Source organism: Pomacea canaliculata, linkage group LG7, assembly GCF_003073045.1.
Source record: "Pomacea canaliculata isolate SZHN2017 linkage group LG7, ASM307304v1, whole genome shotgun sequence".
NCBI lineage: Eukaryota > Metazoa > Mollusca > Gastropoda > Architaenioglossa > Ampullariidae > Pomacea > Pomacea canaliculata.
The window spans coordinates 3,120,246-3,147,942 of record NC_037596.1 but is presented as its reverse complement, the minus strand read 5'-3'; the positions used below and the strand labels follow the sequence as shown (position 1 = coordinate 3,147,942).

Here is a 27,697-nt window from a genome sequence, read left to right as displayed (position 1 = left end):
TGAAATTATTGTTTGCTTTTTTTATGTACACTGGTATTTGGTGTAGTCCATCACCAAATCAGAGTTCTGATATGACATCAGATTGATGAAGATTTGCAAACTACCACTACCAAACACTCCCATTCTTAAGTTCTAGAACTAAAACTTCTTCTGCATTGCTGTGTGAAAATGACATCAAACTGGACTGATCAAAGACATCATCAGCATGCTGTTTTATCGCTGCCATTAGATCCTGGTTGAACTGCCGTGCTTTCCTCAGTACCTCTTTGGCATGCTCATCCTGAGGGGGTTGAGTCTGAGGCTCTGCATCCGAGCTGCTGAAGTCCAGGAATCGTTGAGCCTGAGATTCTTCTGTTAAATGGGTTGCAGTTGAGGTCAAGTCCAAGGGAAAAAACTCGAAGCCACTGGAGAGGGATGAACCATCTGTTGTAGTTTGCAGAGGTTCTAATCCCTGCCCTGTTAAATGTGCAGCCTGGAAGAAAGGCCCTTTTTTCGTAAATTCTTCTGCTTTCCATGATTCTCTTTGGAACGTGTCTGTGTCAAGCCAAAGGTCCTCCTAAGTCAATAAGCAGATTGGAGCCTGGGAGAGGGATGTGGTGAACTACCTCAATGACAGTGTGTTTGCCCGAGCTACCGGAGGACCCACTGCCACCACTGGCTGAGAATCTGGATTCAGGGGGTTTTTGGTCTTCCCCTGCTAAACTGTGCTTGCTAAAATCAATGCACCTGCGTGCACCACCTCCTCCAGTGGGTCCACAAAAGCCAGCAGTCCCTCCTGCAGCTAGTGGCAGAGATGGGTTTGCTCCGACCACAGGGACTGTCTTGTTCCCTGTCTGTGGCGTGTCCACTTCAATGATGGTGCTTAGCTCATGGGGCTGGTAGTCAATGATGGGCAGAGCTGCAGACTGTGAGGTAGGTGGGGGTAAGCGTGCAGTAGTGAGGTCATCTGTCACAGATGAGGCAGATTTCAAGAGCTCCAACCATGGTTGAGCAGCTGTGCCAGCTTCCACGGGGCCAGAGTTTTGCTGCTGTTTTGGGAGAAAACTGGAGTAATTCTGGGAAGATAAATGTGGCAGGGTTGCAAGGTTTTCAAGGCTGCTTTGAGTAGAGAGATGCTCTTCTTCTAGGATGCTGAGCCCATCGACATTCCTCCATTACCATTAACAACTGATTGTTCTTGAGGGACACTTGTGCTAGAATTGGATAGCCCATTTTCTCCTGGTCTTCTTGGCATGTCACTGGAAGTGAAACTAAGTTCTTCTAAAGTCATGCTGCTGGAACTCTTGGAAATACCTTGATTTATGTTTTGTGATGAAAAATCCTCTAGTATGTTGGCCCAGCTGCGAATGCCACTGCCTCTGGAAGAGAAAGACTGTTCCTCTAACTCCATTGATGGACTAGATGTGCTGGTCTGATTTGTATCCAAAGCTGAGGGCAAAGCTTTACCAGCAGTCATGTGTGAGAAGTATGTTGTAGCATCTTCTGATGAAGCTAATGCTTGAACTGGTGTTGGTGGCTACAGTGACACTGCAGATGGTGTGTGCAGCATGCAGCTTCCCACGCAGATCTGTCTCCTGAAATGACACCTGCAGCTGCCTGCTACGGTAATGCTGAAGGAGCTCATCCTTCTTGCGCTGTATCTCCTCCAGCTGCTTTTGCAGCTCCTCTCTGCGGTGTTCAAAGTTCAGCCGTTTTTCCTCTGCACGTGCAATGAGAGATGATGCTCCAATGGATCCATCAGAGTCTACTGATTGTGATCCCACAGACTTAGAATGACTGGCAAGAGCTGGACTGCCACGCTCCGTGGATGAGGATAGGTGGGAGTCGTCAGCCATGGATGCGCCTCCTGCACACTCAGCATCATCCTTCAGCTGGCTTTCATCAGCGTTTTCAAAAGGAAGTGACCTGCGTATACTGTCCAACTTGCTTGCAGAAGGGAGACTACCAACTGTAGCTGTGCTAAAAAATGCATCCCCTCTATACTGATCCCAAGGCTGTAAGCCCTTGCAGCATTTGAGCTCATTAGAGCTCCTTGGATAGAGCTTGTAGCATGATGAAGCTCTTGAAGAGTTTGTGAAACCAGCAAGTTGTGGATGGTTTTACGGCATCAGCTGGTTTAATGGCAGAGTCAGATAATCTTGAGGGCTGTTCACTGGATGTATGCAAGGTGTAAGGAGCCAAAACAGCAGGATCTGGAAGCTGCCTCAGACCTGACGCTGATTCCGAGAGGGAAAGGGTCTTGCTCTCGACCCTACCAATCTGTCCACTCTCAATCCTCATTCGCATCTCTGTCAGCGACCTCATCCGCTCTGCATGTTTCTCGGCCAGCTGGCGCTGATACTCCCGTATGCTTTGAATGCCCTCCTGCTCACTGACTCCTGATCCAAGCTGACTTCCTAAAGCTCCGACCAGTGTTTCAGACCTGGTTGCAAGTCTCTCACGTGGCAATGATCCTGATAAGCTTGCTATGTTTATGTTACCATCTCCGCCTGCATGGCAGGCTGTCTGTCTTCCTGGGTACTGAGCAGATGACAGGGATGTAGCAAGTGGCTGGTATGTTCTGCCAGTCAGCTTTGAAAAAACTGGAACTGTAGGCACAGCGCTTGAAGAAGCATTTGTGGTGATAGACTGGTGTGTCCTCCCTGTGAAGTGAGATGTCAAAGAAGCTGAATAGGGCTGGAACTCAGTCAGAGATCCCATGGATGTTACTACTGCTGGTCTTGCAGCAGATACGCCAACAGTAGGGGCTGACACAGAGCCAGCCATTGCATTCAGAAGGTTATCTGCTGACTGACCTTGGTTTTGACCTACAGAACCACTTGATGACAGGGTCTGAATTTGACCTACAGGAGCAGCAGATGAATAGCTTGGTCCAAATGGTGTCTGTCCTACAACAGATGAAAAGTTGATGCTTGTTGGAAATCTAGCAGGGGCTGGCTGCAAACCCACCACTGGGTGGCCAAACCCAGCTCCTGTTAACAGAGTATGCCTAGCACCAAAATAAAGATTGGATAAACTCTGGTTCTGAGAGATAGAAGATCCCAATCCAAATCTGCTAGCAAATGGCAGGTGATCTACATTGGCCCCTGCTGTCTCCCTTGCTGGTTCAGTTTCTGGGACTGGTTTTGAGAGAATCTGAGGATCAGAATGAGGTTTACCTCCATTGCCCAAGGTGCTAAATTGAGGCTGGCCTTGAGATTTATCGGGCATTGTCTGAGATAAAGCTATCTGGTCAGAGATTAAAGGCTGGCTGACAACTGTGGCTTGATGATGCTGGGGTGCTGATGAGATTGTAGTTGCAACTGACACTGTATTTTCACGGCACTGCTTCTCCTTGTGTTGATCTTTCATCTTTTTATCCAAGTAATCCTTCTGAGCCCTAAGTTAAGAAAAACATGCCAAAAGTTAGCAAATTATGTGTGTCCAGACAGGTAAGTTTTAATTATATTTGTTATTCCAAGGGAGGTTAAAAGCAGATGATGATTTTTTATGCCCCAAAACAGAGAAGCAGAAGAGTTTTCTAATCTCAGTTTATTACCCACCAGATTGGATGCTTAATTCCTTGTAAAAAGTGGCTATGCTATCCTTAAACTTTCAATTTCTTAGAATTTCAAAATTGCACACTTACTCCAGTGTCTGCAGTCTTTCCTTCAGTCCTGCCAGAAAGCCATCTCCAGCATCACCATCAGGTTTCATAGGTGCTGGTGATGATGGCTGTTGTAGCAGCACATCTCTCTAAGAAGGGAAAAATCAACACAATGATGCACTGTTCTCTCACAATTGTTTGCTCAGACCATCTCCAAGTTATTTAAAAAAAAAAAACAAACCCCAAAACCTCTGAGCTATAATCTAGAAAGATTGCAGATTCTTATATTTTGATTACACATTAATTTTGCATTCATTTCAAGAAAATACTGCATGCCGTGGATAGTGTAGATGCATCAAGTACCAAGACTGAATGCAGTTGTGATAGCACAATAACAGAACTTAGACTAACTGATTTGCACAGCGGGTCCTTTTGCTTCTGTGGCTTCTCGTTACTTGGACTTTTGAGAGGTGAAAGGTCAAGCTGCGGGTCAGGTCTCGTTACAGAATGACTGGGAGGAAAGTGGCTGTGGCCAAAGGCTGTATGCTGAAATCTAGATCTGTGTTTGTCTTCTTGAGGCTTCCTACCTGCAAACAAGAAGGTAACCACCTCTGAAGTACTCTTAGTTATAGCCAAACATTATCTTATCATGTTTGTTCTCAGTATTGTCATCATCATTTAAGAAAATTGTTTGGGTAATAAGGATGCAAGGCAGATGCAGTCAATTACCTCCTCCTCCAACTTTTTTACACCTTTTTGTGGAGGCCAAATGCAGATTGTTAAAACCATTTTGAATATGATCTCTCTAGTAGCATTACCTTCGCATACTTCTTTGCTAAAGAATGCACAAGCTAAAGTAACTCGGTTGCACATAAATAAAATATAAGAATATCTTATCTACAACACAAATAACTGCAAAGAAGTCCTAAGCTCCATTCATTGATTTGAATGTCCCTCATTTGTCATCATCTCACCAGCACGTTCCAGGTCACAGGATGCCGGCTGCACACGACTCTCCTCTGCCTCACTACGCTGTTCCTTGATCTTATTGAGAAGCCTCTTCAGTGTTGTCTCTGCAAATAAAAATTAGCATCTTTTATGCTTTCCTTAAGCTTGCAGTTATCAGGACAACCATGCACCAGCAAACTGCTATATGCACCAGTAAAAGATATTCTGACTAGGTCATTTCTTTAAACAAGTAATAAAAAGTTTGTTTTGTTAAACACTTTGAAACAGTAAGATATTTGAAAAATATAAAAAAGGAAAAAGTACTTTAAACTTATAAAATAGCAAATAAATGGGTCTTCATACATGATGATAACATTTCTGCACACGTTCAGCTATTTCAAAATTCAATCAAATGTTGCCACAAGTCACTAAAAAGAAGCATGCAACTTATGTGATGGAGGTAGAGGAACACTAAACACTAACTGCTTGTCTCTGTAGTTTCCAGCATCAAGTCAAATGGTGACCTTGATGAGTTTTCATAAACTCTCTGTTTCCTACCTGGCTTTCCCTCTTGGCTTCCCTGCCTTTGACTGCGTGAGACATTAGTAAGCTCCTTCAGAGCAGGGTTGAGACGAGGAAGGCTTGGTACGATGACAGGTGAATTTTCGGTGGCGGAGGTTGAATCTTCACCCAGTGAGGACAGAGGTACTGGGTCTAACGTCAGCGACATGTCTCCACTCATATCTATAAAAATTTCAAGTAAAACCACATGATTTAAATGACTAATCTGTCATATTCTGAATGTGTGTAAGGAAGGGTGAGGTATAAGAGGAAGAAGTAATATGGTTAGGAGACTGTTCCAGGTGCAGCAAAAGAGGTATGCCCAAATAATCTTTTCCCAATTTTTTTTTCGCTTTAATGTAAATATGATGTTTATTATGACAGATGTTTTTCTTTCTCATTCATTCTAAGGATCCATATACCGATAACTCTCTAGTATTAATCTTGAAATTAAGCAATTATAAGGTTAATCTTTTAAAGACACTTTTACATTATCTTCTATGAATGAGCTAGTATTTCAATAGGTGGGGACCAGGAGTATAGATGACTTTGCTTGCTCGAGATGCTGAGCAATACAGAGTAATAATCTCACAAAAATAATTCAAACAGTTCACAGTATCTTCAAAATGTTTTTGGTAAGAAGTCTTTTGTGATGCTTGACTCAAACCTAATGCGTGCACCTTCCATTCATGGTCACACCTGATTGACAGAGGCCATGTGTACATATACATAAGCATGAGAAACCTGGAAATAAACTCTTAAAAAATCCATAGCATCTAGATGTGGTGGCGAAGACACAGTGACATACTCATCTGTTGCATGTACATATCCTCAAAGGCACGTTCCATCTCTAACTGCTTGTCTTCCTTTTCTTCCATGCGCCGGTCTGGTGGTAGAAACACCTGTTTCTATTGTTTCAGAAACAGAAGACATCAAAGCTATTACTTCTCAGATACCACTACAAAATTCCTTAATTGGAACTATGTTTTGTATCTATAAATAAAACCTGGCTTGTGATTATGCCTCAACTCTTGTGTCCTTCTGAAATATCTTCTCTACTGTAAATTATTGGTTGCATGTCGCTAAAGCTTCATAAAAAATCTAAGAGAGGAGGGGAAAAAGGCTTTAAATTTTATACTTACAGGTAGTTTTGCCACCACACCTTGTCGACGTCTGCGATCAAGTCGTTGCTGCAGACTGAGGTCTGCCATCAGTGCATCGTATTCCTAACAAGAAAAAAAATTAGAATCTTAAAAATTCTTGCCAAAGGACATTGATTATTCCACAGGACTGTACAAAAAATGAATAGATGTGACTATTTGTAAGCCAAAGAGGGCATACATGAAGAGCCTTGTTGGCCACTCCATCATCTACCCCAGCACTACCAGGATGGGTGAACCAGCATAGGACAGCCAGTACAGCTTAAGAAAATTAATGGATGAATGAATAAAACAAAAGTATAGCATTGAGATGTAAATAATTCGAGCAACAATGATAACAATTCAGACTAATATTCAACATGTCTACATCATTGTTGTTAAATCTGCCAGCATGCTCAGGAGTGCATACATTATCAGTTCAAAAAAAGAATCCAAAGTCTTCAGCACATTCTACATCATACTCACATGCTTTAGTTTCTCCTTTTTCAATGCCTCATTGCCACGGATACGTGCACGGATCATTTGGTCATGCTCCCTCTTTGCTTTTTCTTCCAGTTCTTCTCTCACCCTCCCATCTTCTCCTTCTCCCGCCAATTTCCCATCGTGCTTTCACAAAAGTAGCAAGATTCATCATAAAGACATTACGAACTCAGACCTTTAAATAAATAACAGCAAGATATTTCAAATATGACACTATGCTCATAGCAAGCAGAGAGACAAAACATTTTCGGCCCTGACGCAGACTTAATGGTTGTAAGCAAGTGATCTACTAAAGAACAATCATTATCTAAAAATAAAACTCGATGCCTCAGAAATGGAATGAGTGATTTCAAGAACTTCTTTCTCTCCCCCCAACCCACTCTCTCTCTCTTTCTAGGCGCACACACTCCTCCATATAATTTAAAATTACCTGTTGTTCTTGAGGAGCCCTTTCTACAGCAAACTCTGGAATATGGTAGTGGGTGGCAGAAAATGCATTCAAGTCAGTCAGTGGAATTGGTTTACCTGTGCAATGATAACATGTATTTGAGGAATGAGGTGGTAATCACCAGCTTCTTAAAAAATAAAACTGGAAACAATATTTACAACTTCAGTTCATATAATTTCAATAACTCTTCACACACCACTGCATAAATAAATTTATATGCTATGAACTTGTGGATTTGCTAGACAAAAATTCTTGCAAAAACTGTTGCATCATCCAATTCTAACTTACTAGGTTTGCGTGTTTCTCCCATGACCTCTGACACCACATCTGGTGCAGGCGGTGGGCGAGCAGCCATTTCTGCTGCTCGCTTCTTTTCTTGTTCTAGTGCAGAATGTCTGATGACAAAATAACAAGCCAAATTTTATGTCTATATCAATGATGAAATTCAGGATGAATGGAAAAATTTTAAATGCTTGCACCATGGAAGTTTAGAAGTGTAAAAACAAAACAAAACAAAACAATCTGATTCTTTTAAAACCAGATTGATTCTGAAACTATTGAAATTTGTGGTTTATTACACACTTCCTCTACTGCAATTGTTTTCATTACATGTAACTACAATATAACTTTTTCAATGTCATTTTTCTGTTGACTATTCTGAAAAATATAAAATTAAGCCAATGACATTTTATCAGGAAAACTTTTACAATCAGTTCTATTTATATAACACTGTTTTAAACAAATTAAGAATCTATATTTTAAAAAAAATAGTTTACAAAATGAATAATTTCAGAAATATACCCTTCCAATTAATATATTATGTCAAAATCTATGAAGTAGATATTACAATCATGCCCCTGTGGGACCCCGGGGTATGCTTGCCTAGCAAGCATTGCAAGAATAGGGTCCCTGCCATCCAGCCAGGCATGTCGTAAGAGGCGACTAAGGTGGACACCTCACCTAGAGGTAAAATAGGTTGTGGTAGGGCTAACAACCCCACCATGTAAAAAAAATCCTGTTACAGAAACTAAAACCAGAGAACTCGTCACAGATGGCGAAGGTAATGAAGCACACCAGGAGACTGGACTAATGACGGACGACAGCCAAACCCGAAAGGGACTGGCGCCCCGACAGCGGATTTTACTGAAGCCGAGGCAGAAGTTGAGGGTGGGTGCTGGAACGTCCAGACCTTGTACCAGACTGGCAGATGCTCCAATTAGTCAAGGAGTTTGACAACTACAACTTGGACATCCTGGGAGTCAGTGAGGTCAGATGGACCGGCACGGGAAAGAGGAGACTAGCGTCAGGACATACATCTTGTTTCTCAGGAAGATCAGACGCTCAGCACTCTGAAGGAGTAGCTCTACTCCTCAACAAGAAAACGGAAAAGGCACTGCTGGAATGGAAGCCTTATGGACCAGGCTTTTGAGAGCAAGATTCCATCCAAGTACACCAAGCTGACAGTGCTAGCCTGCTATGCACCAACAAATGACTCTGAGGCAGAAGACAAGGATGCTTTTTACGATCAGCTCCAGGCAGCCTCAGAAAGCGTTCCAGCCCACGACATGTTGCTCATCATCGGCGATCTCAATGCCAAGGTGGGAAGTGACAACACCTGCAGGGAGCATGTCATGGGCAAACATGGAATCGGAACCATCAATGACAACGGAGAGAGACTGGCAGACTTTTGTGAAGAAAACAACCTACTGATTGGAGCACACTCTTCCCACACAAAGACATCCACAAGGCAACATGGACATCACCAGATGGATCACAAGAACCAGATAGACCATGTCATCATCAACCGAAAATGGAGGAGCTCACTTCAAGATGTTAGAGCCTACAGAGGAGCAGACATTGCCAGTGACCACACTCTTGTGATAGCCACAGTTTCTCTGAAGCTGCGTCGATCACGAGGAAAACAGGCACGTCAGCAGAGAGTGGACTCCGGCAAACTAAAAATCCAGCCACGAAAGGGCCTTTGCTATGGAAGTAAAGAACAGGTTCCAGGCACTAGGAGACCAACAAGAGATGACCTTAGACGACTTCCAATCGAGTCTTACAGGATCAGGAGAAAAAAATACTGGGCTTCCAACGGAAAAAGAAAGAACAGTGGATCAGAGAAGAGACATGGAAGAAGATAGAAGAGAGAAAGTCAGCCAAACAAAGAATCAACAGCACCAGATCTGAACGCCTGAAGGAACAACACAGACAAAGATATGCAAACTGAACAAGAGGTAAAGAGGATGACAAGAACTGACAAAAGAATATCACATAGAGAAACTGGCAGATGAAGCAGAAAATGCAGCAAGTAAAAATGACCTGAAGACACTGTACAAGATAAACAAACAGCTAAAACAACGGGTTTAAGAACAGTGATGTGCCAGTGAAGACATGTGAAACGGTAATGTCGTCGAAGAGAGGCAGGAAAAACTACAGCGCTGGAGGAGCATTTTGAGTCAGTTCTGAACAGACCAGATCCCCCTCAGCTTGCAGACATCCAGCAGCAGCTATAGACCTTGACATCTGCACAGACCCACCAAGCCTGGAAGAAGTGACAGCAGCAGTCAAGACAATGAAGAGCGGCAAAGCACCAGGGGCAGATGGAATAACAGCAGAGATGTTGAAGCAGATATAAATGTGACAGCTCCAAGCTGACTGAAATCTTCAGGCAAATTTGGGAATCAGGGCAGGTCCCTTGCGTGGAAGACAGGCTCATCTTCAAGTTACCCAAGAAAGGAGATCTTGGAGACTGCAATAATTGGAGGGGCATAACACTTCTTTCCCTCACCAGCAAGGTCTTCAGCAAGATTGTTTTGTCAAGATTGACGGCAACTCTTGAGAAAGACCTCCGACCACAGCAAGCAGGATTTTCGCCCTGGGCGATCCTGCTCCGAACACATCTTCATTCTGCGACAGATTCTGGAGCAGAGCAACGAATGGAACACACCGCTGTACATCAATTCATAGACCTGGAGAAGGCTTTTGACAGCATCCACCGCGAGTCCTTATGGAAGATCCTGAGGCATTACGGAGTCCCTGCAAAACTTGTTCAGGTCATTGCAATTGCTGTACAGCGATTTCAAATCCAGGTTGTCTGTGACACAGAGCTCACAGACCCCTTCAACGTCAGTACTGGGGTGAAGCAGGGCTGCATTCTGTCGCCTTTCCTCTTCATCCTGGCCATGGACTGGATCATGAAGACTTCACGACAGCGAGAGGAGAGGGCTCAGATGGACCATGACTATGACAGCAACAACAGCACTGGAAGACTTGGACTTTGCTGATGACATTGCCCTGCTGTCACACCGCCACCAAGACATGCAGGAAAAACAAAGGCCTTCTCAGAAACAGCTGGAAACCTTGGCTTGAAGGTCAGCACAAAAAAGACTAACAGTATGAGAGTGAACGCCAGAGTCCAAGACAGCATCAAACTAAATGGAGAAGAGATTGAGGAAGTTGACAGTTTCACCTATCTTGGGTCCAAAATGTCAAACACTGGGATGCGGAGGTGGAGATTCGAGCCCGACTGGCGAAAGCCAGTCAGGCCTTTTGCCTCACTCAGGAGCACATGGAAGGCAAAAAACATCAGCCAGAAGATCAAGCTGAGAATCTTCAAGTCAATGTGATCAGCACCCTCCTTTACGGATCAGAATCTTGGAGATGACCAAAACCATCAGTAACAAGCTTGACGTCTTCCAAAACAGATGCCTCAGGCGCATACTTAACATCTTTTGGCCAAACACCATCACCAACGAAGAACTCCACCGAAGAAGTGAAACCGAGTCCATCACCACGCAGGTTAACGAAGGCGTTGGCGATGGATTGGACATGTGCTCCGCCAGCAGACAGCAGACCTTTCCAGAGTCGCCCTACGATGGACTCCAGACGGCCGAAGAAAACGAGGCCGCCCAAAGGAAACTTGGAGAAGAACAGTGGAAAGGGAGATGAAAGGAAAGGGCTGGACATGGGGTCACCTAGAGCGTGTTTCAGCCGATCGACATCGGTGGCGGACTCTGGTTGAGGCCTTATGTGCAACCTGATGCACAAAGAGGAATAGATAGATAGATAGATATTACAATCATACCTGTTTCGGATATTCTTGGTGTCTTCGTACTCCTTGTAAGCTTTGTCCACAGCCAATTTTCGCAAGGCCTCTTGATGACGAAGATCTGCTTTCTGCTTGTTCTCCAGAGCCACCTGGTGCTGTTGCAAGTGGCAGATACTCTTGTCCTGTTGTAAAACAGGTATACCTACTCAGTACAGCTAGCTGCTGCAACCACTAAGCTAAACCGAAACTTTGCCATTTAAAACCAAGCACGAGAGAGTGCAAATCACTAGTAACTGCCAAAAACTGGTGCAGAAAAATGTATCATTTACTTTTACTAACACATCCAGTGGGTTAAGTAACCCAAAACCACAAAATTTGGATTGATAAGCAGAGCAGAATAGCAATTAAAAAGCTTTGTAAGCTTTGGAAGACTATAACTCAAAATGAATCTGCAAAAACACTGGAATTACAGATGTTTACAGAAGTTATCAAACAAGGAAATAAAATTAATCAATGTGCACATTACACAGATGTGAATATCAGAGTACAGGAATGAAATTTACAAGAAATTTAAATAAGGGACAAGAGTCTACTGCAAGACAAATTAAAGAACATGATCCCAGCCACTTACAGTGACTTTAGCCCGCAAGTGAGCTTGCCCAACAGTACGCAGAGTATTCTCATACTGTTTTTCTAGTCTCATCACCTCTTCTTGCTTTTCATTCTGTAGCTCCTCCTGCAACCACAATAACCACATCACTTGTGAGAAAATAGTGATCATACCCCAGCATCCGCACATGGTTAACATTTTTTAATATCTCTGCATCTAGAAAATAACTCTTGCTTTCTCTTGCTAACTGAATTTGTGTAGTGAGTCAGGGTGGTTTGCTTTTCAGTGGATGAGTGTGTCTTTAACTCTGCCACCACCTTTTTCACTGAACTGGCTATGTCAATGCAGTTGGAAGGAATAATATCACATATATGCTGAGACAAATTCAGTTTTTAGTGCACTTGGAAATAAGGTAAGGTAAGGAAACACACCTCCACCTGCTTTGCAAGCTTCAGCAGCTGACGTTCTCTTTCTTGTTTGACATCATTCCTAATTTTGGCTGCTGCTGACTTTGCCTGCTCACGCACCTGTGAGGCAACAAAAATAACATTAACTTAACAGTTGGTAGGCATTTTAAAATATATTATCTATGCTGTTTGTGGCTATAATTAAAAGACAGATTAACCACAAATTCCAGTCATTCATTGGTTTTGCCTGATTATGTTTACTTAAGTCCAATTGTCTCAGTCTTTGTTGAGGCACTGATATAAATAGTGCATGAGAAAACTTATGATTGACTCCCCAGTTTAGAGAACTCATTGAAACTGATAAAATCTTTGTAACCTGCTTGCAAAAAACTAAAATCTTGGCAACCAAAAAGCAGCACCACATAAGCTGAATGCAGTTAAATTTGTTTCAGAATGATGAAAGATGCTTAAATACATTGTAAGAAAACATGTCTTTCAAACCTGTATTATACGTAGTTTTCTTCGTCGATCAGTTTCTTCCCTTCTGAGTTGTTCAACTTCATTTGGGCTTAGGCGGTACCTGGCCCTTGATGGTCCGTTCAGATTCTTCATCCTCTAACTTTTATTGTTTCCCTCTCAAGCACTATTCTTTCCCACACATCACGGATCTACATGTAAATCCATACCATACATTGTGTTGCTGGATTTACTGCTTTGGCACTTTAATGAAGTCATTAATAGTCTCTCTTTAATCCTCTTGTTTTAAGGTAGCGGAAAACAGATAAACTGAGACTAAAACAAAGCATCACAGTTAATGGAATTCTTGAATAAGTTCAAGATGCGATCAGATTTATAGATGGATCTGCATTATCGCTTGAACTAATAATGAATTGAACAGACTGTAAGCCAAGTCAACCAACAACTACAATTTCCACAGCAGAAATTGATGCAGAATCAAAATTCACAAACCTTTAGGAGATTATTATCGGTATTTTTTTACTTTAGACTAGAAGTAAATCTTGTTTACTACATATGATCTCGAAAATGTTTGAATTAAGACCGCTCATGAAAATTTAACATGTTCGAACAAGACAGCGTTCAAAGCAACCGCTGGCTACATGAAGAACGACATACGTGAGTCGTAATGACTTTTAAAATAATATTTATTATCTCATTTACAACTTTTCAAATGAATTTAAACATTATTATTAAAGAGTTTTGAGTGAGGCTAATTAAAACTAATATTTCTTGCACTGTAGCTTTTGCGACAAATAGAATGCTCACGCCTAGAAACGGACATAAATCCCTAAAGTATCTAGCTATAATAGTTTATTTTTATACGTTACTTCATGAATTATTATAAAACATCAAAAGCCCATTATTTAAATTTTTGAAACAATAATTATAACTAAAAAATATATACATCTCACAGGAAGCATTTGAATGACGATTTCCGGCATATGGCGCTTCGATGTAAACGGGTTTCGCTTTGTTACAGAAAGTGATGATACGTTAACTTCTTCAAAATGTTAAGTGTGACTGGAAAAGGATATTCAAAGATAAGCAGGTAGAAAGTATTTTTCAGCTGTGTTTAATTATGCTCTCTGTGTCAATGTTTTTGCCTGTCGAATAAGTCTTTACATTTGTATGTGAACGAACCTGTTAGAACTTGCTAATCTATATGTAATCATTTATAATTGTTGTTTAGCGGTATATTGAAACAGCTGTATCAAGTTGCAAAGAAAACTGTCTTCAAAATCTAATACGCATATAATATTTACGCGTTTATTACGAGTTACTGTTTGCCCCCTGGCCCTAACCCACTTTATAGTAAGGGCAAATAGGCTACTAGTTCTAGTTGGACCTAGTTATTTAGTAATAAATATTACATTCAAAATAATTACCAGAAACACACGCACACAGAGGTCTTTTAAAGACTTGTGCAGCGACACACTTTACTAATACTATGAACCTTAAATTGCCCTTGCTTACAACTTTTTTATGGTAGGTTATGGTATATTTTGCTGTTTTATCTTACGATTTTTTTTTTTGTTTTTTGTTTTTTTTGTATAGCCTGATAAAAATATAATTATTTTAAATGCTTTTATGACAGTCAAAATCCATTCCATGAAGATCCCTTGCCTAGAGCATTTTATCATCCTTCTAAAAAGCGTCCTTTGTCAGGATCGGAGAAAAAGGCAAGTACAATGTTTTAAGTACTCCATCAAACACACCATGAAAAGGTATTGAAGAGAATTTTAGCCAGTGATAATGGCTTTAGGTTTAAATTAGAAACTGACAAGAATATGATAGCTTGCAATGCAAGTAGTTCATGCTGAATGTTTGGCAAGTGTGCCTTTTCCTGCTTTATTTAATCTGAGCATTACATTGACTATTCACAATTTCAAATAGCCACTGAAGACTTGTTTCAATGTATCTTTCCTAATGTTTTTTCTCAGTCTCTTCTTGCTGTCACAAGATTTTGCTGATAGTGTTTTACTGTTCTTTTCTAGCATGTGTACAAGTGTTTTTGTCTGATGAAGGAGAAAAGGTTCACACGTGTTTTGTGTATGAGTGAAGGAGAGAGAGAGTATGCACACATTTTTTTTTTTTAATAGAAAGCGTCAGTTGGTATGTCAAAGGAGCCTCGCTTGGGGTGGGGTATAACGTAAGTGGACTGATTATTATCATTGTCATCATCCTTATCATTTGAAAATATTAGAATTGTCTAATATATGTTAGTACTTCACAGTGCGTGTCAGTATTATTGGTTATTTTTAATTGCTGTACACAGTTGGTTCTCAGCCCCATTAGAACTGAAAGTTCAGTACAGCAAGTGCAAGATGAAGCTGAAAAGAATTTTCTAGCCCAGAGCCACACCATCAGACCATTTTCGTCATCACCTAAACAGACCCCTGCAAGCCCACCCAGTGACAAATTTGATGAATCTTGGCCAGACAGTGAGCGACCCTCCTCTCCCAGGTAAAAGAAAATAGAAAATGAATCTCAAGCTGAACTGCACTCACTTGTTTTTTCACCATAGAATTATAAGTACATTGAAGTAAACTATGTATTATGAACTAAGACTGTCAAGATACTTTTTTTATTATTTTATATTATTATTTACTCTGTCAAGCTGAAATATGATTTTCAAAGTGAGAAATGAGTGTTAAAACTAAAAGGCTTTCTTTATGCAAGTTTAAATTATTCTAATTGTTACTTGCTATTGCTATACACTCTCTGGATGAAATCTGTTTTTTTAAACATTATGTTCTAGTTTTCATGCTGGATCGACAATCAAAGTGCAAAAGATGAAGGAAGAAGAGTTCAGGCCAAGATGCAACCTGATGCAGCATCTAGATATGATACAGCTTCCTCCAAGCACAAAGCTTCTCAGCTTACAGCCAACAACTACCCTTCCACTTTGCAAGATTATATTCCTGAGCAACTCTTTCCTGAAAAATTGCAGCCTCCACAGGTGCCAATAGAGGAGGGCTCAGTCCTGCAGAAGTGAGTTTTCTTTTCATATCTTTTGTTTGAGACCTACAGCATCATTAACAAGAGAAGGAGATTGTGCAAAGGGAATGCAGATTTCTGGATCAGAATCCTGTGTGTTTTTCTGTTGTATTTTTCTGTAAAAGATGAAGGTAGTTTTACTTGGCTGTATCATCCCAAAATATAATAAGTTCTATAGCATTATCATTATCAATTTTAAGAGTAATAAATGCTAATTTTTTAATTTTGGTGGTTAAAGACATGAAACATGTTCATGGAAGACTACTGCATTAAACTAAAATGTTTTGAAGAATAGTAATTTTGATGGAAGATGGTGTTGGAAAAAAGGCATTTGCCTGCTTGCTTTTTGTGTCACAATTGGTAAAATTCACTATTCTAGCCTTTTGTAAAGGCAACCTGTCATGTGTCTTTATTTTAGCTTTTTAAAATAATAAGCACACTGCAGAAATAAGAGCAACAATTAGAATGATAGCCTTATTTCTCTCACAACAGATACATTGAACGATTTCGGCATGGAACACCCACCAGTCGGGAGGAGCGAATGAAGTTGCAGGAGAAGAAACGTGAGTTCTGGGGATCAAGTGCATCCTCAAATGGCAGCACAGGGAGCCTGGCTGGCAAGGGAGGAGAGTCACAGAGAAGATATACTGGTCTGACATCAGAGAGGCTGCAAGAACATGACCAGCAGGATGAGACGACAGAACAGCTGCAGCATAAAGCTGAACGTTTGTTGCAGAGGTGCATACCTAGTCTTTCCTGGGTTTCATGGGATGGGGAAGTTGTGGAGTGGTTTCTGTTACCCTTCATGTAATCGTCCCAAACCATTGAGTGTGGGGTATTTTTGTCTCTATTATACAGTGTTAGAATTCCTTTGCCGGGATGAGTTATGATCCCTGATTTTCATAGAGCATATGTATATGAAGCATGTATAAATTATGTGAATATTAATAACAACAGTAATAGTACTAATAGGTTCACTTGCTATTATTATATATATTTAAATATTATTTTAATTACAACTGATTTCTTTTTGTCAGTGCTCAGAGTTTGGCCTCTTCAGAACCTGTGGTCAGCACTGATGGCCTAGGCTCAACAGGGAGTGACATCAGCAGCTTTTCAGAACCTGCTGTTCGCCCATTATTTTTACCACGTATGTTTATGTAAGAGAGAGAGATAACTCTGTGATGTTTCAAGTGTCCTAGCATTACATTTGTTGCACTTTATTTTTAAGCAGCTTACATAGTAAGGCTACATGCATAATCATGACATAGTAAGCTTTATCAAATAATTGTGTTGTGCTGCCATATTTCAAAACCTAGACTGATAATTTTTTTGAGAATTCTGTAGTGCTTGCACTGTATTTTATCCCCCACATGGGGGATATTATATATATTATATATTTTAGATATGTCTAAAATATCTGAAATCTCTCAATATCTGTGTCACTGGTGCTCATTATATTTTGATACAAATCTACAGAACTTCACTGTCAGAGATGAAGGGTCAAAACCCTAATTTCTTACTAATAGAACTAGTTTCACTCTCTTGATAAAGCTTCAGAACAAGCAGAACAGAAGACTGTCAGGATCAAACTAATATAAACTTGTAAAGCTGTTCTGTACTTCTTGACTCGGCTAATATGCACATTCAAAATTTGGCACTCGTTCATCTGCGCATCCATGCACAAGGCATTGCATCACCTCCATACAGAATTCAGGTAGATGGTTATTGTGGCAACTTCATATTTAGAGGTTGTAAGATTGTCATAGCCAGTTTATTCCATCTACTTTTTTTTTAATGCAGTGGTGTAAAGGCTGTGTGGTGTTTGCTTCACAGGTCAAACTACAGGGGAAGTGCACCATGGGCTGAGAGACTTCAAATTTGGAAGCATGGGAATGAAAAGGCATGAAGATGATATCCTATATAAATGGCGTTTGCAGCATAAGATGGAGCAGGCCAAACAATTTCCATTGTTGCCGACAGATGAGACTGCATTGCATAAAACAACACCCGCTGATGTAAATGTTGTTATTTTTAAGACTGGTCATGCTTAGAGCTTCACATCAAATAATGTTTGATTTGGAAGCCCTTGCTAGGTAGAATTTACCAGAAAACCATTTCCAAGTTGATTTTTGAAGGGCTTCTTGTTTACTTTAAAATAATTTTTATATGTTTAATTAACTTTTAATTGCATTCTTTATCCTTGTCATGTAACTGAAACTCTGCTTAGTATACTGAAGTTCATTATTATTAGCAACTTCATTTGTAATAGTCTAAAATGATAATTGTGCTGTAATGATGATGATGATGATTATTGCTTACAGGAAGAAGTAGCCACTAGACTTAAAGAGTTCAGAGAAAAGCTTCTTAAGCAAACAACAGTTGCAGCACAAGTTGTCAGAGAGGCACGAGTGGAGCGAATTGTGAGAGAAACTGTGACTGTGGTAAGCATCACATTTTTGGTCATCTCTGTGTGTGTTTTCACATACGTTATGAAAATGAGGACACCAGTGGGTGGAGGAGAGGGTTAAGGTTTGTATAACAATGGGTTAGAGTGTTAGAGTTAGGTTTAGTGTATGTATTAAAGCTTTGAAAGTGTTGGGATTAAATCAGGGTAAACTCAGGTCATTTGTTCCTTTTTGGTTTATAGTACTTTTCTCGTCAAAAAAGAGTTTCTCTTTATTTGAAGGAAGAAGTGATGTGCATAAACCAGGGACTGTGCTTAGGTGGTGGTGTTTTTTTGCAAAAAAAATAGTAATTTGTAAGAAATTCAATTTTTGGAAATCGGGAACCATCTTTGGTATTGATGTTTATTTGTTTATAGTTCCCAGTAAATGCACACTTGTGCATTTATGAGTGAGAATGTGTGTGTTTGAGTGTGTGTTGATAGGAAAATGACAGCATAAAAATATATGCTGGTGGGTTTGTCTTTTTCACAGATGGACAGTGCAGTTCAGACAACTCCTCAGACCCTTCGCACATTGTCTACAAATGAAGTTCTCAAGGTGCCTATGTGGTCATTTTCTAGAAAGGCTGACTCTTCCGTCCAGACAGAGGATCCACAACATGTAGATTTGAAAAAGAATACCTTCATCTTGGAGACTTCAGAAGGGTTGAAACTAAAGCATACTAACATGTCTTCGCAAGCTTCTGAGGAGGTGGACCCTTGTGATAGTAGCCAGCAACCTCACACAGCTGCTGAAAGTTCAGGGGCAAAGTTTAGTTGTAAGGGGAAAGGGACAGAGGAAGATGTTTGGATTGACAAAAGTTTAAAACAAGTAGTTTCCGTGGGAGGAGAGGGAGAAAAGGCTCAACAGCCAGAAAACCAAAGTGGTACCCAGTATAGACAGTTTCTTAAGGCTGAAAAGCCCCATGTGTATGATGGTGGTGACACTCCCGAGAAAAAGCCTGACCGGCATAAAAATCCCCCAAATGTCGAAAGAAGCAGAATGGAAGATTCCACAGGCAAGAGCTTGGCGTTTGGAAGAGTTGCCTCCCTTTCAAATGTGTTGCATCCAAACCAAAATGGTGAGTGGAGTTCTCTTCCATCACCAAGTGGCGACTTTGTTGTCCAGAAAGACAAAATCCAACAAGGTGCTAGCAGAGGTTTACAGAGATTGAAAGAGGTATCTAATTTTCCTAGGAATTTGGATGTCTGTTCTTCTCAGGGTGAGTGTGAGATAGGAGGGGGAAAAGGTTCAAGCTGTGAAAGAAACATGAATGAATACCCAACTGAAAGTGGAGACATGCCAGATTTACAGCAGATTCTGAGGAGGCAACTTGAAAATACTAGCAAACAACCTGTCAAGGACACTCAAGTCCTCAGAAGTACACTAGAAGACTTCAGCTCTGGAAAAAGATTTGCTCCTTGGCAGAGCCATCCTGATCCTGAGGACAGAAGAGGGCATGGTCCATTTGGTGAGCCAGGAGCACCAGCTCAAACAAAGTTAATAAGACAGAAATCAGAAACGTCAAAGGTCATGCCGATCACCTCACTTTAGCAGTAGCCCTGCTCGGACGCCTGTTACTGCAGCCATTGGACAGGTGAGTTGAAGTAAAATAGTTGTTTCTCGTGTTATGTTGTACATACACTTCTAATCTGTCTTTAAATGAAAAATATTATATATCTGAGATAAAATGCCACTAATACAAAGAGTAAACACATTTTTTGAAAATCTGACTAACACTTCTTAATCTGATAATTTTATTAAAAAGACTGAAGTGAATGTTGCAATATGCAGGTGGTACATGACCGACTTTTTGATGTCTCGGAGTCTTTGGTGTCAAGTGTAGACAGCTCATGTCCACTTGTCAATTCCAGCAGTCACCCCTTCCAAACATCCCAGAGTCACCAACTATCACTGCATGATGCTGAAGGTAGTGTACACAAGTGTGTGTTTGTGTGTTCACACGCATGCATGAGTGCACGTGCCTACATAAATGTGTAAATAAAGTGCAAGCATGTGTAAGCTAACAAGACACAGGAGACTTCAGTTTTGTTTCTTTGTTCTGTCTTCTTCTATGTTAATGTTTCTAATTGATGATGTAACAGATTGCCTTTTTATATATATGTGTGTGTGTGGGTGTGTTCATGCAGAGTACCAGTCAGATGGAGAATTTGAGTCGGACCCATTGCTTCAGCTTCTTCGCCAACAACGCAGCCAGTGTGAGGACCAGCTTAGGTCAGTTTCACCCTTTTATCATTGACAGAAGTGCTTCCATGTATATTTTGTATGCTTCTTTTAACACTCTTTGTCCATTTCTGACTGTTGTTAACAAATGTTGAACAGGAGATTGAGGAATGAAGTGAGCTGAAAAGCTTTCACCTCTTCGCAAGGTTATGATTTTTAGATGTCTAGGAATGTATTAATTATACAAATTCAAATTATGCACCTTGCCACCACATACTTTCAAGTAATCTCCTGACTGCATAGCTGCTGGCCAAATGTTTGTGCCCACAAACTCAGAATTGTTCATATGAATTAAATTTCACCATGATTTTATGTGGCTTCTTGCAGGTACCTTGACTCAGTCTTGTCAGAGATGAATGGATAAAATCAAAATGGTGGCTCACATGGATATGGCATTCATTTTTACTTCATGCTTTTATTTATATTTTGCGTGTGCAGATATGCATGATTGTGCACATTGAAAATTAAACTATTTTCAAAGTTATGAAAGTCATGTTTTTCCTTTTTATCAATCATGAGCAAAAGAATGGATTGTATGCAAAAAATATGTGCATATTTTACACGCTTTTACAAAGTACTGAACATTGTGAGCTGGGACATGGTTTAAGTCCTTCCTTTGGAATCTTCTTAAATCATGTTGGAGAGAACGATATATGGATTAACGAATTATTAATTAAGGCTCTGTATAGGTGTGAAAAAAAACTTTTTTCAACCTCCTTGTATTTTTGATCCACTAACAGAAAAATGTTTGGGAGTGACAGACAAATGAACGAATTTTGTTCCCAAAATCTAATGTTTTTGATCGCGTTAAACAGGGCTTGCAGGTCTGATACCGTAGACGCAAATCATGGGGGTCGTGTCCCGAGAAGGAATGTGTGTTTGCTGGTTAGTGTCCACAAATTAAAGGTTTTGCTGTATTTGAATTCTGTCTTTTTCTAGTGCAGTATTGATGAAATTTCTATAGTTCATTTGTGTATAGTGTGGAATTTATTTGTAATTCGTGCTTTGGTATCCATTTTAATGAATATCGTTATCTCCGATCAGTTTATTGACCCTTTCATTCAGGTTTTAGCATGTGAAGACAAGTTCACGCGTGTTTTTATAAATGCAACATACTTTTGCGCCAACAGTGCAACACGCTGATAGTAGTGAGTAACCTTTCTAGATTACGCTAACATTTTCAGAGTTTAAAAAAAAAAGAATTAAGCATCTGCTGACGAAGAATATTCATGGAAACTGCTTATATGCTTTATATGACATTGTTCTGGCCTTCCAAACTTCTAAATCTAAGCACTTTTCCAGACATTGGCAAAATTCTACTATGACTATAGCAGGTTTGGTAAAGTTTCATCTTCCCCTATAACTTTTTCAGACTTTAAAATCGGTATGAACTCCGTAATTATGAATTTATATTACTGTTGGTCAAAAGTGTGCATTCTTTTAATTTATATACGGCAGGAATGGTTAACGCTTTAAGTGAGATCCGCCGTGGTACGTCTCTGCACATTTGATGAGAAGAGAATACAAGAATTTAGGCAGCGATGAACAGATTCTTGCCAATACTGTTATATATTGCATGGATGATAAACGAAAATCAAACCCACTATAAAAATGATGATTGTTGGTAGTAATACCGTAAATATGATATTATACTCCAGTCATAGGGCGCGTTGTCATAGCTAATTTGAGAAAGATCACAGTGTTGCTAATGACACGATTAACAACTTTCCTCACACTTAGTGCAATACAAACTGCTGGAAATAACAAGAAATCAGTATGTCGATCGTCGTATATGTGCTCCATTTCGCGCGCAAATCGCAAAGCACTAGTACAGCCAAAAAAAAAAATTACTCCATCGTGCAAGTGCACGCTGACAAACTGCACGTGCAGTGCTCGCGAGTGGAGAGGAAGCGTGACGCACCATCTGCATGCTGCTTTGCCGTGCCCGCGGAAGTAGGTGTCCCTCGAGAATCCTTGGACGTCAGAGTATGGTAAAGTTGCATAAAAGTTTTATAGTTAGCTCTTTGACCAAGACTGCCTCAGACCAAACCTCTCCAGTTTCATGTACTGGGAATTTCAGGTCAACCCGATCGACAGATCAACCGATACAAACTTTTGTAACTTTGTTTGCAAAGTAGTTCGATTTATTTATTTTTCATTATTCTCTATATTACTTAGCAGTGTATGGAGAGGGAAACTTAGGATAATGCATTCCATCGGTAATTCTGAATTGATTCATCGAAATGATATTCGATAGGTGCACAATGCACGCCTGAGACGTGTTGCATAGGCGTAGCGAATCGAGCGAAGCTAGCCAATCTAGCCGGAAGTGTAAAGAGCGCGCCCCTACAAGCTAGCGAACCTAGACCCCTAGCGTAGCAAAGCTAGCGGCCGCTGGAGGTCCTACGCTTGCTATTCAAAATGGCCGACATTGTTGTCGGTTTCAAGTTTGCAGATGAGAGTTTCTTTGATGCTCCCGTTAAAAAGGAGTATTGGACCGGATACAAGTGGTAAGTATCTTTTAATGATAAGTAATAAAATACTCTATTATTTATGTGGAAACATATATTTATTTGTGTAGCGGAGCAATTTTAGACAATGTGTAGTCGGATTGGCGTTTGCCGAGTACGAGCTTTACGATTAAGGCCGTGTACAAAGTGGTGTCTTTTAGCGATTGCTATTTAAAATACCCTATTATCAAGGTTGACAAAATATTCACATGTTTAGCGAGAGTAATTTTATAACAACTTGTAGCCCCGACAGTATCCTCCAATCTGCAGTCTCCGCGTGTACCGGCTTCTTGTGTGTGTGTTTTAATTTTCTGCTTTCTAGTTCCAAATTTATTATCTCAAGTTATGAAAAGGCTGAAGGTGGTGATAAAGGTATTTTTTCAGTGTTATAAATGCCATAAAGAGCTGTTATAATGGAAGGCTTTAATTATTTTCACAAATAACCCAGCTATGAAAATATTGTGCACATTATTGAACTATCCTTCCAACAGAATAAATAGTACAACTACCCTATTCTTTGATGTTTAGAATCAAAGCTTTAAGTTTGAATCTGATACTGTTGCATTTACTAAACATATCACTATGTTATTCTGGTTTTTATTTTCCTGTTTTTATTCCTGATTAATTGATTTCATATTTTAACAGAAATGAATGTGGGAAATCAATGGACCAAGGGGGCATACTTTTCCTCATGGACACTTATGCCGACATAAGGAACAATTTGCAATTCCAACTTGAAAATAGAGGTATGGAAGAGGATTGCTTCGGAAATGGCAGCCTCAGGATGCCACTTTGCTCCAGCAGCACTTGAGAAAAAAATGGAGCAATATGAAAATATGGTGAGTTCCTACAAAATCATTGGCTTTCTGTCTTAGAGTGCAACATTTTTCCATAGATCTGAGAAACAAAACATCGCAGGTTTTTAAGGTTGTGCAAGTTCTTATTTATTTGTTACCACAATTCATTCATTTAACCTGTAAACAAGACCCCACCAGTATCAACCAAGCTTTAGTAGAGATTTTTTGGTAGCTGTGTGAAATTAGTCTGGATACATAATGATATGTAAGCATGTTTGGTACTTGTATCCCAACAGGTACAAAGCTATATTAGATTTTAACAAGAAACGGGCCAGGGAAGATCACGATGGAATTTCTATTCCAGAATGGCTAAAATCTTGGAAGGAGACCCTTTGTTCATCCCACCACTGACATCATCATCACTGGGGAGTGTAAAAGGTGAGTGAACCATTTATAATATAAATAAGCAAGTAAAGCATAATTTTAGTATAGCCATATTTAGTAAAACATTTGACAGTTCAAGTATTAATTGTTTAATGCTTCTTTTCCTACAGGTATTTGGGGAGGGTAGTGACAAAAGTCTGTTCTGCCACAAAGAGATGAGTCTAGATATGTAAAAAGCTCAGTTAGGAACTTTTTTGTATTCATGCACTGTTCCAGCAAGAGCAGTTATCATGGGCATACAGGCTAGACATATTTGGGTTTTCCATGCCCATATATTGGTCATAATTCATTAATATTTATTTTTCAGTAAACACTCTCTCCGAGATCTCCAATACCCAGCAATGTGCCACCCCTACAAAGAAGCAAGAACAGCAAGGAATGTCTCAGGAGACTCCTCACCTCTCCCAGTATCGGTTATTAGTACGACCCTACTGAATAAAGGATATTGTCACTGTCTTGATTTTAGTACTAAATAAAAAAACTTACACGCCCTTACAAATGGTTTTTTTTTTTTCACTGTGACCGTTAAAAACCAAAAAATCCTGATTTACCTGATAATCATGTACACAATGAAGCACACTTGTTTCTACCATGAATTAGTAAAATCAAATGAAAATTTATTATATGATAAACACATTACATGATAATCAAATGAGAAATTATAACTGGAAAAGTGTTGCATCAAAGCTAAACACGAAAAGTGACACTCATTTGAAAAGCACAGAACATGACATGCATCTGGTGACAAAGCAAATTATTAAGGATGGTGACAGGAATTAAACACACGCACACTCCTCAATTTACACGAATAAAAACAAATCATAGTGGTGATGCAAATGCAAGAGATATGTATAAAAAATTCAAATTATGCAATGGAAATAATAAAGGTTGCTGGAGAGAACTTGTACACAGTGATGAAAAAATACACAGCCATATGGTGTATGACAATACTTTGCTGCTGCTGTGTCAACTTCAGTATGTAGACAACATATAAGCACAACTGCAAAATCACACCAATCATAAATATAAATGCACATAGATAATATATGCACATGGTGGACAACTTATTAATGATGGTGACACAAAGACATGTAGACCTCAATTTGCATGGGGAAAGAAATTATGGGTGTTGATACAAATGCAAGAGATATTTATGCAAAATATTCAAATTATATAATGAAATAATAAATGTTGGTGGAAGAGAAAAGCAGACACTGATGATGGATGCTTTGCTATAGATGTGGTATGGCAAATATAGGTGAATATATTCTGGAGGGTGATTTTGGTGCCAGTAACCACAAGGTGGCAAGCAGCTTTGTTCTATTGTTGAACCACGTTGCTGTGGCAGATGAGGCTCAATCCAAGCTGGAGAGCCTGAAAAATTTCACAAAAGATCTCTATGAAAGTTTGTGTTTATTGTGTGTGAGAGCATTATTATAGATATGTGTAGTGGATACATTTATGCATATATATATATCTTGGACGTTCACATTCCTTAAAATTGATTTTGGCATTTTTATTTATATTTCATTAAGTTTATTACATTTTACTTTATTTTATTACGTTAACTTACATCAAAGGCGTCCGGCAACATTCGAAGTGAGATTTGAACTGGTATGTCGAGTATCCTGGAACGATGACTTCGACGAAACCGATCATGTGGGCATTGGAATTTTCATTATTGTCCTGATTTACTTTCAGTGGACAGGTGGGGCCGCAAGCTCGATATTTATTTGCGACGGCTTGGCCACAGCATGGCGGGGTGTAGCTTGCAAAACAAAGACTTCACTCAAACCTCGCCGTAAGTCGGCCATCTTGAAACTCTGGCTTCCGGCTACACTGCGTTGCACAGGGACCGCTAGCTTTCGCTAACCGCTAGATTCGCTAGGCTAGCTTCGCTCGATTCGCTACGTGCTATGCAACACGCCACTGTTGACATTCACTCCTTCCCTCATTCCCTCTCATTCAGTGCGGGGCTGTCAAAGCGGAAGTAGCTAACAGCCTTCACCTTGTGTTGCTTGGAGACAGTTGTGTATCTGTGGTAGGTAGTTGCGCTTTTCAACTTACTGTGGTCACATTTTCAAACGTTACAGTGAGAGATAAAGAAGAAAATGGCAGTTCCATTCTCAAACACCAAATTAAGGGTGCCCAAAGGGTTTCAAAACATTCTCGAGGGCTTGGCAAGAGAAATACTACGATCCCAACCGTCAAACATTTACGAGTTCGGAGCGGAGTATTTCGAAAATATGCTGAAGATTCGTGCGGGTAAGTGTTTTTTACTTTTCTTCTTTGTGTAGTAGCAATTTATTATAATATCCAATATTAAACATAAAATTTCGATATTTATTTGTGCTGTGACATTTGCTTTTGACATTTTATGTTCAGTGTCGAAAACGATTTATACGTGTGGTATATCCGAGTTTAAAATAAGGCGGGTTATGGTGTGTAAAAAAGTTTAAAATAAGTAAGACCAAATCAGTAAAATAAACTGAAATTAATAAAAAGAAAGATGAAAAGAGGGAACACATTTGATATAGGGGTCTATAGAGATCTGTTCAGTCCCACTCCTCAGTTAAGTGGGATTGTACTTTAATATACCTCTGTTCATGCACCTCATTTCTGTAACTCACTTTTCTGCAATGTGTTCTCGGTACCACACAAATCACAAACATACAACTGTTTTTTTTAATTAATCAACAGTATGAAGTATTCAAGAACTGTTTCCAAAATGCTTCAGAACAACAAAATAAATGGTCTTGTCACATTTTCATCCAAAATAAATCCTTCAGGAGGTAGCACACAGCTAATTATAGTTTTCTTCTTAAACTTTCATTTTTCACAAGAGAAGACAAACTTTATATTATCTTCCAAAGCAATCTAGCATGATAAAACCACCATTTGACAGGAATGATTATTTGACTTGTGAAATATGAACATCATCTTATTCACTTCCATAGATTCGTTTAGCATTTCTTCTGCAGAGTAGGCCAAAGGCTATATTAAATTTGAGCTAAAAACTGATAAAAAAATTCTATAGAGTATTGAGAAGAAACTCAGAATTACTACCATAAATTAGCAACCAGCACAACGCTGAACAAAATCAAATTATGTTAAATCACAAATTGAATGTGAACGCTATTTAGATTGTGCTGTAATGTGATCATTATAACTTACAAGAAAAGTATTGTCACATTAGGGGCCCACAGTCATTAACACATGCATGCATGTACTTGAACAAACTCGCACTGGTTGAAGGAAGCTATAGAGTACTTGGAGAAAACTTGTTTTTTCAAATTATATGTAGTTGTGGAATGCATCTCTTATTATTGATTGCATGTCATCACTATAGTAATTGTACTCACCAGGACAATACAGCTGCAAGATGACATGTGTGTGAGTGAGAGAGAACTAATCAAGATATTAAAAGGTAATAAAAGACCTTTATGTTGTGACACAAGAATAAGTAGGGAAGCAGTTACTGAAAAGGT

General features: G+C 39.7%; 4 protein-coding genes across 11 annotated transcripts in view; 3 read left to right on the top strand and 1 right to left on the bottom strand.

The window, feature by feature from the left end:
- Positions 1-494: 494 nt before the first annotated feature.
- Positions 495-13,731, bottom strand: LOC112567875. 3 transcript variants are annotated; one of them, XM_025244742.1, is made up of 15 exons: positions 13,682-13,731; positions 12,753-12,919; positions 12,276-12,371; positions 11,866-11,970; positions 11,271-11,416; positions 7,472-7,578; positions 7,166-7,260; positions 6,721-6,861; positions 6,238-6,321; positions 5,904-6,003; positions 5,093-5,278; positions 4,561-4,659; positions 3,998-4,173; positions 3,629-3,735; positions 495-3,379 (listed from the first exon to the last, which is right to left on the bottom strand). In XM_025244742.1, exons 2-15 carry the CDS (start codon positions 12,861-12,863, stop codon positions 2,023-2,025), a joined length of 2,910 nt encoding a protein of 969 aa, XP_025100527.1. In that variant the 5' UTR covers positions 12,864-12,919; positions 13,682-13,731; the 3' UTR covers positions 495-2,022. The 3 variants fall into 3 exon arrangements, with proteins under 3 accessions (XP_025100527.1, XP_025100526.1, XP_025100525.1); XM_025244741.1 differs by lacking the exon at positions 13,682-13,731 and adding an exon at positions 13,221-13,454 and having other exon boundaries at positions 12,753-13,043; XM_025244740.1 differs by lacking the exon at positions 13,682-13,731 and adding an exon at positions 13,221-13,454.
- Positions 13,692-15,237, top strand: LOC112568432. Its single transcript, XM_025245735.1, has 3 exons — positions 13,692-13,818; positions 14,365-14,449; positions 15,046-15,237. Exons 1-3 carry the CDS (start codon positions 13,778-13,780, stop codon positions 15,235-15,237), a joined length of 318 nt encoding a protein of 105 aa, XP_025101520.1. The 5' UTR covers positions 13,692-13,777.
- Positions 15,092-20,942, top strand: LOC112567879. The gene is made up of 10 exons (XM_025244748.1): positions 15,092-15,233; positions 15,529-15,761; positions 16,260-16,505; positions 16,805-16,917; positions 17,604-17,785; positions 18,092-18,211; positions 18,707-19,811; positions 20,009-20,144; positions 20,365-20,449; positions 20,786-20,942. Exons 2-7 carry the CDS (start codon positions 15,589-15,591, stop codon positions 19,766-19,768), a joined length of 1,896 nt encoding a protein of 631 aa, XP_025100533.1. The 5' UTR covers positions 15,092-15,233; positions 15,529-15,588; the 3' UTR covers positions 19,769-19,811; positions 20,009-20,144; positions 20,365-20,449; positions 20,786-20,942.
- Positions 20,943-22,300: 1,358 nt separating this feature from the next.
- Positions 22,301-27,697, top strand: part of LOC112567870 (spore wall protein 2-like) — a 98,416-nt gene continuing 93,019 nt past the window's right edge. For 4 of the 6 annotated variants that reach the window (XM_025244735.1, XM_025244734.1, XM_025244733.1 and 1 more), the window contains exon 1: positions 26,199-26,474. In XM_025244735.1, the coding sequence (XP_025100520.1) occupies positions 26,321-26,474 (154 nt within the window). In that variant the 5' untranslated portion in view covers positions 26,199-26,320. Of the gene's footprint in view, positions 22,450-26,198; positions 26,475-27,697 lie in introns of those variants that run through there. The other 2 variants (XM_025244732.1, XM_025244737.1) reach the window with 2 other exon arrangements.